Genomic DNA, 13085 nt, shown 5'->3' with positions numbered 1-13085 from the left:
GGAAATTCTGCGGACCACCGTCAAGTTGAATCATTTCTGCAACAGTAGGACGCATCGACCCACTTTACTCTGCCCAGGCGGGTGTCGTCCAGCGACTCTCGTATGCCAGCGCGTCCTTCAGCGTAGCAATCAGCGTGACGCAGCCGCATTTTCCTTCCGGGTCAGGGAGGCCGTTAAACATATACCACTAGGAGAGAAATTGAATCAGCCTAATCCTCAATTAGCTTTTGTTGGAGACGATTAAGCCTGTTGGGACACAAACGACGGCATGCAATTTTCTACAACATTAGTAAAGTCGAGTTTGCACATGTGAGTAACAGTGCAGTGCTAGTTCTATAGGGGTAACAGCCCATTCCAAATTCATGCAGAAGGCACAAAAAAGGTGCAAACTGTGCACCATTTGTTATTGAGTCTTCTCTTCCGCCGTCAGCCCAAACACAAAAACAGCATCGGATCATCCAGAGCTGTTATGATCCACAGAGATCTGATGCAGCCGTGCAGCCGTCGTGTGTAATCATCGCTTCAGATGACCGCTCGACTGGAAATGATGCCTCATTTCACTTTCACTTTTCCTCTTTGCTGCGTTCTCTCTTTTTTTTTTGTTATCCCGGTGTAGTGTAAGTGCTGAGCAACTTAACCATATTTGGGGATTTAAAGCACACAATGATCTTCATGTTCTTCCTGTTGCATACAGACAATAATAAAGTTAGATTCAAGTATCTACAAATGTGCCCTGTTATGAGTGTGTTTGCTTTCCTGTGCTAGAGCACAAGAGCAACAATGGAATACTGGAAATCCTCGACAGAAAAACAGTATCCGACGGACAATTTTAAGGACTTAGAGGTGGGTTCAAGGTTTTATCCAAGTTTTTATTTATTTTTTTAGAGAGAACCCATGAATCGCTTCATTTTGGAATGTAACATGGCTTCCATCGTCTTCCATCAGGAGTCCCAACGGCAGAAGGACATGGTTGATCGGTGCTATACCAAACACAAAGAAATAGTCTGGGACCTGCAGCACCAGCTCGATGAGTCCAAGCGCAAAATCCAGGAGTACAGAGTACGACACACACACACACAAACACACTCCTGAAATTAGTACAGTTTGTTAAAGGGGAACATTATCACAATTTCAGAAGGGTTAAAACCATTAAAAATCAGTTCCCAGTGGCTTATTTTATTTTTCAAAGTTTTAAAAATTTTTTTACCCATCACGCAATATCCCTAAAAAAAGCTTCAAAGTGCCTGATTTTAACCATCGTTATATACACCCGTCCATTTTCCTGTGACGTCACACAGTGATGCCGATACAAACAAACATGGCGGCTAGAACAGCAATGTATAGTGACATTAGCTCGGATTCAGACTCGGATTTCAGCGGCTTAAGCGATTCAACAGATTACGCATGTATTGAAACGGATGGTTGTAGTGTGGAGGCAGGTAGCGAAAACGAAATTGAAGAAGAAACTGAAGCTATTGAGCCATATCGGTTTGAACCGTAGGCAAGCGAAAACGACACGACAGCCAGCGACACGGGAGAAAGCGAGGACGAATTCGGCGATCGCCTTCTAACCAACGATTGGTATGTGTTTGTTTGGCATTAAAGGAAACTAACAACTATGAACTAGGTTTACAGCATATGAAATACATTTGGCAACAACATGCACTTTGAGAGTGCAGACAGCCCAGTTTTCATCAATTAATATATTCTTTAGACATACCCTCATCCGCTCTCTTTTCCTGGGGGTCTGGCGGCAGATTTCTTTGACTTTATCGTTGGAAATGCATCTGCTTTGAGTGTCGCAGGATATCCACACATTCTTGCCGTCTCTGTCGTAGCATAGCTTTCGTCGGTAAAGTGTGCGGAACAAACGTCCAATTTCTTGCCACTTTCGCATCTTTGGGCCACTGGTGCAACTTGAATCCGTCCCTGTTCGTGTTGTTACACCCTCCGACAACACACCGACGAGGCATGATGTCTCCAAGGTACGGAAAACAGTCGAAAAAACGGAAAATAACAGAGCTGATTTGACTCGGTGTTTGAGAAAATGGTGGATTGCTTCCCGATGTGACGTCACAACGTGACGTCATCGCTCCGAGAGCGAATAATAGAAAGGCATTTAATTCGCCAAAATTCACCCATTTAGAGTTCGGAAATCGGTTAAAAAAATATATGGTCTTTTTTTCTGCAACATCAAGGTATATATTGACGCTTACATAGGTCTGGTGATAATGTTCCCCTTTAAGGTGGTTTCTAGCCGTCTGTCCAAATTCCTGCTATAGAACACAGTGTACAGTACTTGTTACAAAAAGTACTGTACACTTAAATCGGCGACAAAATACATGGTCATGCACTTTTGTCGGCATAAAACGTTTTTTTTTTTTAATTCTGCCTATCATTCACAACTCCTCTGTAAGACAAGAACACATATGTTTTTCTGTTTTTTATATATATATTCTAGGTACAATGCGGCTAACTCTATTGCGCCCATAAAGCCCTCTAAAAAACATCCAAAAACCACCAACAATACTCCATATGTGTACAGCTCCACTAATGGACATTGGAGTGTTACTTTCAAAGGCAAAATTAAAGTATTGCTAGAAACATAATTTTATATGGGACTTTATTGTATTATATGTATAGTACATGTTCTAAAAAGAAAAAAAGTATAAAACACCACCAGAATTAGAGATATTACAAGTCAAAGTGATGAAGCTTAGTGTTACGCTCATGACTTGGTGTAACTAAACATTACCCTATAAGATGAAGGCAATTGCATTTTATTGATATTTGAAATGTATTCAATTAGAGATGTCCGATAATATCGGCTGATAAATGCGTTAAAATGTAATATCGGAAATTATCGGTATTGTTTTTTTTATTATCGGTATCGTTTTTTTAAATTTAATTTAATTTTAATTTATTTTTTTATTAAATCAACATAAAAAACACAATATACACTTACAATTAGTGCACCAACCCAAAAAAACTCCCTCCCCCATTCATTCACACAAAAGGTTTGTTTCTTTCTGTTATTAATATTCTGGTTCCTACATTATATATCAATATATATCAATACAGTCTGCAAGGGATACAGTCCGTAAGCACACATGATTGTGCGTGCTGCTGGTCCACTAATAGTACTAACCTTTAACAGTTAATTTTACTAATTTTCATTAATTACTAGTTTCTATGTAACTGTTTTTATATTGTTTTACTTTCTTTTTTATTCAAGAAAATGTTTTAAATGTATTTATCTTATTTTTTTTTATTCCTTTTTTTTAAAAGTACCTTATCTTCACCATACCTGGTTGTCCAAATTAGGCATAATAATGTGTTAATTCCACGACTGTATATATCGGTTGATATCGGTATCGGTTGATATCGGTATCGGTAATTAAAGAGTTGGACAATATCGGAATATCGGATATTGGCAAAAAGCCATTATCAGACATCTCTATATTCAATGTTTATAAATTAATATTTAAATATACTAAATGTAAAAAAGAGAATAAATATTAAAAACAAGATCATTAAATGAAATCTAGTTTGGTTACGCCATCATGAGCGCAACACAAGGTTGTAAAAGTTTCAACTACAATTCTAAATTAAAGCTGCAAGCAGCATTGGTCGGGCCCGCGTATTTGGCAGGTGCTAGTCCTAAGTGTCCCAATACTTTTGTCTACTTTTAGTCTGAAGTGTCCCAAGACTTTTGTCTAGTGTACCTACCTTGTCTGCATTGTGTGGGCACGTTGGTGCTTCCTGCTTTTAAGCAGCCATCTTAAAAAAACAGCAGCACAGCAGTATCAGCGCAGCGGGTCTTTGAAGGGTCATAAAATCAAAACCAGAGCAGGTATTAAAACGCTGTTCTGTTATTTTATACACAAGGGTTTAATCTCTCTCCTGTGTTAGTTTGAAGCCGAAACGACAAACACGCTCAGAGGAGATAGATTTTGAAGAAAGGTGACCGTTTTTTACAAACATTTTGTTTTGAAGGGGGAATAGCAAACTTCCTGTAGATTTTTGCTGGGGGGTGTCAATTTATGAAATGTAGGTCTAAGTGAGACCTACGAAGAGGTTTTTGTTTCATGTCTCTCCGACCTTCCCAGTGGGAGTTACAGGCAGTTTTGTCATTTTTTTCTTCCGAGGAGCAGTTTTTTCTCCGTTTTATTCAACAATTGCTCTAAAGCGCAATTTTTAAATTTGGGGTTAGGTTTTTTTATTAGATCGCAATTTTTGCCAGTCCTGATGTGTGCGTTCAGTTTGGTGAGTTTTGAAGCGTGTTAAGGGGGTCAAATTACAGCTCAAAGAGGCAAAAGTGACTGTTTTTAGTACTTTTTTGTCTTGAAGGGGGAATTGCCAACTTCCTGTTGATTTTTGCCCGAGAATATACTATTATGAAATCTAGGTATAAGTCACACCTACATAAAGGTTTTTGTTTCATGTCTCTCCGACCTTCCTAGTGGGAGTTACAGGCAGTCTAGTTTTTTTTTTCCTAGGGGGCGCTAGAGCGCAATTTTGAGTTTTGGGGTTTGTTTTTTTTATTAAAAGACAATTTTCGCAGGTCCTGATGTGTGGGTCAAATATGGTGAGTTTTGAAGCATGTTAAGTGGGTCAAATTAGTGCTCAAAGAGGCGGCGGAAGAATAAGAAAGAAAGAATAAAACCTTACAAATTCAATAGGTCCTTATGTCCCATTGCATAAGGACTCCCTGTGGGAGTCCTTATGCAATGGGCCATGCGGGCCCTAATAAGATGTCAAAAGCAAACTGAAATCAAATACACACAGCTTAACGATTGATCAATACCTATTTAAATTTAGTAATACATAAATATGATGATTTATCAAAATATAAAAGAAATATACCTGAACAGAACGTTCATGATGGTCACACCAAAAAGTAACGCTATGAATTGCGTTTTTCCAAGTTTTTGGGGCATTTTTATGCAATTTCCAAGCATCTCCTTTTTATTATCGTTGATTTTAAATGGTCAAACTAATGCATATTATATATGCATGCCCTAGTAAACAAAAACAAAAAGTCATATTTATTTTGATTGTTACATTTTGAAGTACATTTGCGCAGGTGGGTGCGAATGTATCCATTACCAGAGCTGTACACATATACATCTTGTGACCTGAATATTACAAGTATCAGTAATATTGGTATGATAAGCGCTAATGTTAAAGAACTATTTTTTAGCGGCGCCGCGATCACAGAGAGCTAACTGGCTTTAGCTGCTATATTGACACACTGAGCTGCTGCATCGCCTCTTGAGTCGGTGAAAGTTAATTCTAGATTACAACTCATGCCTCTCACCTGGATAGTAGAAGGATGTGGACATAAACAGAGAAGTTGGTCAAGTTTGACATCCAACTCTCGGAGATCGCGAGAAAGACACAAATAGTTTGCGGCATTTAAAAAAAAAAGTTTTTACCTGCAAGAGGATTATGATTATAGTATTTTCCAGACTATAAAGTGCACCGGTATATAAGCCGCACCCACAAAATTTTAGTAGAAAATATATTTTTTCCATACATTAACCGCACCGGACTATAAGTCACAGATATATATGTTGTGAAATTAGTTATTTACACAAAAATGTTTTGTAAATGTTTATTTACATACCGTATTTTTCGGACTATAAGTCGCAGTTTTTTTCATAGTTTGGCCGGGGGTGCGACTTATACTCAGTAGCTACTTATGTGTGAAATTATAAACACATTACCGTAAAATATCAAATAATATTATTTAGCTCATTCACGTAAGAGACTAGACGTATAAGATTTCATGGGATTTAGCGATTAGGAGTGACAGATTGTTTGGTAAACGTATAGCATGTTCTATATGTTATAGTTATTTGAATGACTCTTACCGTAATATGTTACGTTAACATACCAGGCACGTTCTCAGTTGGTTATTTATGCCTCATATAACGTACACTTATTCAGCCTGTTGTTCACTATTCTTTATTTATTTTAAATTGCCTTTCAAATGTCTATTCTTGGTGTTGGCTTTTATCAAATAAATTTCCCCCAAAAATGCAACTTATATATGTTTTTTCCTTCTTTATTATGCATTTTCGGCCGGTGCGACTTATACTCCAGAGCGACCTATAGTCCGAAAAATACGGTACCTTAATTGTTTCTAAACGGCGTCTGTAACACGGCAGTAAAACGGCTGATCAAACAAAACAGAAGTCATCGTCGTGGACCCACTAGCTGCGGAAGCTAGCTCTCCAATCAGCTAAACAGACTCAATAACTCCAGGGTGACGTTTTGGTGAATTTACAGAGGAATTTATGAAACTGAAATAATACAAAAAGAATGCCATTGTAAGTTAATAATACTAACACAGACACTTGCAAACGTGTTAGCATAGTAGTTAATGCAGACGAGACTAGCTTGATTACGTTACGATAGCACGTACAAATATACATGAAAACACTCCTACAAACATCACACATGGGACAGTTTAGTAAGTAAAAATTGTTTTAGTTATATTGCAAAACTTACAAACGTTGCTTGGAGTGACGAATGAAGAATCCATATGAGTAGAAACGCTATAGACAGAATGGCAATTGTACTTCCGGTTGATAATCTCTATACAGAAGGGCACTGCAGCACCTGTAGTGAGCAAACTCGTTCATAGATGACACCAAAGCACAAACAATAACCCACCTTTTTCAGTGTCTTTGCTTGTTTAGTTTTTTAAAGCTATTTGCATCATGGCCGTCAGTGAAGAAAAATCCATAAATTAGCTGCGCTGTTTTATAAGCCTCATGGTTCAACGCGTAGGAAAGGTGGCCATAAACAAGTGTCTTTTTCGTCCCCTCTGGGTCTAAGTTGGATGTCAAAGTTGACCAACTTCTCGGTTTATGTCTACCACCTTCTACTATCCAGGTGAGAGGCATGATTTATAATCTAGAGTTAACTTTTACCAACTCAGAGGCGATGCAGTGGCTCTGAGCATAAGCTAGTCGGCGCTCGGTGATCACGGCGCCGCTAAAGGTAGTTCCTCTGCTTTAGCGCTTATACTAACAATATCGCTAACACTTAGTCAATATTTAGGTCACGATATTTTAATGGTATATTGTTGGTGGTTTTCGGACACACTTTTTTAGAGAGCTTTATGGGCGCAATAGTGTACTTCCCTTAGCTGCATTGTTAGCTACCTCCTTCTTGCCATATTTTACGACTTAGATTGCATTAAAAAATGTGTTTGTGTCTTACATAAGGATTGTGACTAAAAGGCAAGAGGTAAGCACTTTAACCAACTTCTTCTGTTTTGGTCTTTTTTAACAAGCAGGCAAGTGCTACTGCCCCCTATAGCCCAACCCTTTTATTATTATTATAGATGTCAGAGACATCTATAATACTTGTGTTGCTGCAATATCATAAGTTGATAAAACAATACGAATTTAGGAAAACAATGCTGTAGGTTTAGATATCCTTTATTATCACAAAGTCACAATAAATGTTCAGGCAATGTTGAGTTTTGGCCTTCAGCCAGTCAAAGGAGCGATGATAGAAGCAGGTTCCACTTTACACACCAACAATTGAATATATATATATATATATATATATATATATATATATATATATATATATATATACTAAATAACTTCCATTTCATCTACTAATTGCATTGCTTTTCTTTAGCAGCTGACAAGCAAGTCTAGCCCACATGATTTACATTGTCTTTGAGGCACCTCATTTAAACACTGCGATTCTCTGCATGCGTAATGGAGGCCATGACTAGCTAAAGTAATGGCACTAATGTACACTTAAGAACATGTGAATGATAACAAGTCGCTCGATGTTGTCAAGCTGCCAGTGCGGCACGGACATTGTTGGCTTTTTAAAACATCCTTTATGACTTTATTCAGAATGCTTTGCCAAATGGGACTCTCAATTTGCGTATTCAAGGTTTATGGTAAAAATCACAAATGGATATAAAAAAAAAGAGATGAGTATTAAGGTAAAACAGTAAAAAGTAGCTGCACTACGGTTGTTGACAGTAAAGACATGGCACTGTTTTACATAATTTAGTGGATTTCACCTCAAGGCTATATATATATATATATATATATATATATATATATATATATATATATATATATATATATATATATATATATATATATATATATATATATGTATATATATATATATATATATGTATATATATACATATATATATATATATATATGTATATATATATATACATATATATACATATATATATATATATATATATATATATGTATATATATATATATATATACATATATATATATATACATATATATATATATATGTATATATATATATATATATATATATATATGTATATATATATATATATGTATATATATGTATATATATATATATATATATATATATGTATATATATGTATATATATATATATATGTATATATATACATATATGTATATATATATATATATGTATATGTATATATATATATACATATATATATATACATATATATATATACATATATATATATATATACATATATATATATATACACACACACATATATATACATATATACATATATATATATATATATATATATATATATACATATATATACATATATATATATATATACATACATATATATATATATATATATATACATATATATATATATATATATATATATATATATATATATATATATATATATATATATATACATACACACAGGTAAAAGCCAGTAAATTAGAATATTTAGAAAAACTTGATTTATTTCAGTAATTGCATTCAAAAGGTGTAACTTGTACATTATATTTATTCATTGCACACAGACTGATGCATTCAAATGTTTATTTCATTTAATTTTGATGATTTGAAGTGGCAACAAATGAAAATCCAAAATTCCGTGTGTCACAAAATTAGAATATTACTTAAGGCTAATACAAAAAAGGGATTTTTAGAAATGTTGGCCAACTGAAAAGTATGAAAATGAAAAATATGAGCATGTACAATACTCAATACTTGGTTGGAGCTCCTTTTGCCTCAATTACTGCGTTAATGCGGCGTGGCATGGAGTCGATGAGTTTCTGGCACTGCTCAGGTGTTATGAGAGCCCAGGTTGCTCTGATAGTGGCCTTCAACTCTTCTGCGTTTTTGGGTCTGGCATTCTGCATCTTCCTTTTCACAATACCCCACAGATTTTCTATGGGGCTAAGGTCAGGGGAGTTGGCGGCACCCCAAACCATCACCCAACCATGCAAATTTTGCATTTCCTTTGGAAATCGAGGTCCCAGAGTCTGGAGGAAGACAGGAGAGGCACAGGATCCACGTTGCCTGAAGTCTAGTGTAAAGTTTCCACCATCAGTGATGGTTTGGGGTGCCATGTCATCTGCTGGTGTCGGTCCACTCTGTTTCCTGAGATCCAGGGTCAACGCAGCCGTCTACCAGCAAGTTTTAGAGCACTTCATGCTTCCTGCTGCTGACCTGCTCTATGGAGATGGAGATTTCAAGTTCCAACAGGACTTGGCGCCTGCACACAGCGCAAAATCTACCCGTGCCTGGTTTACGGACCATGGTATTTCTGTTCTAAATTGGCCCGCCAACTCCCCTGACCTTAGCCCCATAGAAAATCTGTGGGGTATTGTGAAAAGGAAGATGCAGAATGCCAGACCCAAAAACGCAGAAGAGTTGAAGGCCACTATCAGAGCAACCTGGGCTCTCATAACACCTGAGCAGTGCCAGAAACTCATCGACTCCATGCCACGCCGCATTAACGCAGTAATTGAGGCAAAAGGAGCTCCAACCAAGTATTGAGTATTGTACATGCTCATATTTTTCATTTTCATACTTTTCAGTTGGCCAACATTTCTAAAAATCCCTTTTTTGTATTAGCCTTAAGTAATATTCTAATTTTGTGACACACGGAATTTTGGATTTTCATTTGTTGCCACTTCAAATCCTCAAAATTAAATGAAATAAACATTTGAATGCATCAGTCTGTGTGCAATGAATAAATATAATGTACAAGTTACACCTTTTGAATGCAATTACTGAAATAAATCAAGTTTTTCAAAATATTCTAATTTACTGGCTTTTACCTGTGTGTGTGTGTGTGTATATATATATATATATATATATATATATATATATATATATATATATATATATATATATATATATATATATATATATATATTGTTTTTTGTGCACTCTTCATAGCTTGTGTGACTTTGATAGACTTTTGAGGAGGAATTGTTGTGTTACAAAGTTTTGTGTGATGTTGTTTCTTATTTGTAATTATTTCAAGCTGATTTGTTATGTGTATGCAGCAACGGTTGAGCCGAATGTGACAGCGTGTCATAATTAGGACAGTCAGCTAGATAAAAATAATAATACCGGTAGCAGTATCGTTAATCCAGAATTTTTACGGTCCAGGAGGACTGACCCAATTAGGAACCAGTACTAAAAAGCACCGATACACAGTATACATCCCTATATATGAATTATTTTTAACAATTTTATGACTGAGACCCTCCCGGGTCCCTGGGACCAAACTTGAGGGGAGCACTAAAAGTTAAAAAAAATCTATATATTGTATTGATTTTGAAAATGGAAAATATCAAAATGGCCCTTGCGTTAACTTTTCAGTGGAAAATGTTTCCATAGCACTGTGTACACATTTTCAACATAATTCATTCTTCACCACTCTGGTGTAAAAAAATAAAAAAATAAAAAAATCATGTTTCATAAGCTTTTTGAGGCAGTCAAGTGCATTTGTAACTCCCTCCAAATAGCACAGACACAATGGCTTTCTTAAACTGATTTATTTGAAGGCTTCCTTTCCCTTCAAATTCACCGTGAAAACTGAAATAAAATAAAGCACGTTATAAACGTAAAAATAACAACATGCACAGCATGTGGATCGAACATTTTACCGAAGTAAATACAAATAGAAATGACAAACAAATACCTCGTTGGCCTGCATGCTTCTTTTAGGAGGAAATTGTGATCTTCAGACTCTTATAGCCCAAACGCTTGAAGTCCTTGTGACACTTTTTAGTCTTTGTGACAATCAGTTTCTCTCTTTCTGCCTTCACATGGCATGAAAAATGTCTACTCATACCCGGAAGTAGCTTCCTTACATCAGACGACAGACCAAACGAGACACTTCAAAATAAAAGTATGCCCACAAACTTAACAAAAAGGCATGACATTACATTTTTAACCATAGTAATTTAAATATAGCCTTCTTATGAACCTTTATGCATTTTGATTTGAATTCCCTTTTATGAACTTAACTTATTATTCTGTTTTTAGAGAAATAAAACAAATTATATGAATTATTAGTAGCAACAGTTACAGCATTCAACACCAAAATTAAAGAAAGTCATTCTCAAGATAAAATAATTGACTTGCGATCAGTCCAGGGTCTACTCACCTCTTGTCCAAAGTCAGCTGGGGTAGGCTCCAGCCCACATGTGGCCTTAAGAGAAGGGAAGTATTGAATGCAACAATTTAACTGTATTCTGTATCATTCATATCACTGTTAAAACAAACAAGCTGTACAATTAACTATGCGTGCAACATTTTTTTTTTTTTGTTAGGAGTTTCTCATTTCAAAGTTTATTAAAAATGTATATGTTGTACGAAAAGCAGCAATTCATTACAAAATAAATATTTATGTTAACAGAAATGTGTAAACATATTATATATTGATTCTATGAACCTGATTTTCAAGAAAGAAACATTCATACTGCATTCTTCTGTTTAATAATACATCCCAGAGTGTGCTTGTGTCTCGTACCCACTGTGTTGTCTGGTCTTTCAGGAGGACAAACTGGATGCGTCTTCCAGGAGTATGAGACTTGCTGCTCTGTCTTCCTCCATCAAGAGCCCCAACACCTTCTTCAACACCTCTGTGAGATCCGACACAATGTGTGAGTGTACAGTGGGACCCGCTAATGTCCACGAGCCGTCTGTCAATCAACTCATCAAGTCCACGGTCTAACTCCTTAAAGGGGAACTGCACTTTTTTTCGAATTTTTTCTACAATTCACAATCCAAACAAGAACACTTATGTTGTTCTTGTTGTATATGCACGCTCAGTCGTCACTTCTTATTCTCCGCATTTTACAACGATGCACCATTCCACTCACAAAGCGCTCTAAAAAAAAACACCTTTTACAACTTTTGACTTGAATATTACCATACTTGCCAACCTTGAGACCTCCGATTTCGGGAGGTGGGGGGAGGGGGTGGGGGTGGGCGTGGTCGGGGTGAGACGGGGGCGTGGTTGGGGGCGTGGCTAATAGGGGAGGAGTATATTTACAGCTCGAATTCACCAAGTCAAGTATTTCATATATATATATATATATATAAGAAATACTTGACGTTCAGTGAATTCTAGCTATATATATATATATATATATATATATATATATATATATATATATACACACACCGGTATATATATATATATATATAATAAATACTTGAATTTCAGTGTTCATTTAATTACATATATACACACACATATGCACTAGATGGCAGTATTGTCCTGTTTAAGAGTGTCACAACATTGCTGTTTACGGCAGACGAACTGCTTTACGGTATACAAAAAAGTGACTGCTGTTGTTGTGTGTTGTTACCGCGCTGGGAGGACGTTAATGAAACTACCTAACAATAAACCCACATAAGAAACCAAGAACTCGCCCTCCATCATTCTATAGTTATATCGTGATTGGGCAGATATGCTTTTTTATATTGTGGAGGACCTGAGTCCGCCTGAATTTCGGGAGATTTTCGGGAGAAAATTTGTCCCGGGAGGTTTTCGGGAGAGGCGCTGAGGGAGGGTTGGCAAGTATGATATTACTAAGTATGTATTAGCAATATTGTTATTATAAGCGCTAACGCAGACAATCCATTTTTAGTGGCGCGTTGATAACACAGAGCTAACTAGCTTATTCTGCTATATTGACATATTGCTGAAGGCTAATTCTAGATTATAAATCGTGCCTCTCACGTGGATATAGAATGTTGTGGACATAAACGGAGAAGTTGGTCAACTTTGACATCCA

The 13085-nt window shown here is 36.1% G+C and overlaps 1 protein-coding gene and 1 long non-coding RNA gene across 3 annotated transcripts in view; one reads left to right on the top strand and one right to left on the bottom strand.

Moving 5' to 3' along the window:
• Positions 1-13085, top strand: part of LOC133623713 (centrosomal protein of 128 kDa-like) — a 123896-nt gene that overhangs the window by 105106 nt on the left and 5705 nt on the right. For both annotated transcript variants that reach the window (XM_061987044.1, XM_061987043.1), the window contains 3 exons: positions 766-843; positions 946-1059; positions 11837-11945. In XM_061987044.1, the coding sequence (XP_061843028.1) occupies positions 766-843; positions 946-1059; positions 11837-11945 (301 nt within the window). The remainder of the gene's footprint in view (positions 1-765; positions 844-945; positions 1060-11836; positions 11946-13085) is intronic.
• LOC133623714 (uncharacterized) overlaps positions 10836-13085 on the bottom strand; it is a 28910-nt gene continuing 26660 nt past the window's right edge. The window contains exons 3-4 of the long non-coding RNA XR_009817926.2: positions 11817-11924; positions 10836-11491 (exon numbers count right to left, since the gene is read on the bottom strand). This is a non-coding gene — a long non-coding RNA (uncharacterized lncRNA). The remainder of the gene's footprint in view (positions 11492-11816; positions 11925-13085) is intronic.

Source organism: Nerophis lumbriciformis, linkage group LG26 (genome assembly GCF_033978685.3).
Source record: "Nerophis lumbriciformis linkage group LG26, RoL_Nlum_v2.1, whole genome shotgun sequence".
NCBI classification, from domain to species: Eukaryota; Metazoa; Chordata; class Actinopteri; order Syngnathiformes; family Syngnathidae; genus Nerophis; species Nerophis lumbriciformis.
Note: the sequence above shows the minus strand (reverse complement) of the source record. Positions and strands in the feature narration are given on the sequence as shown.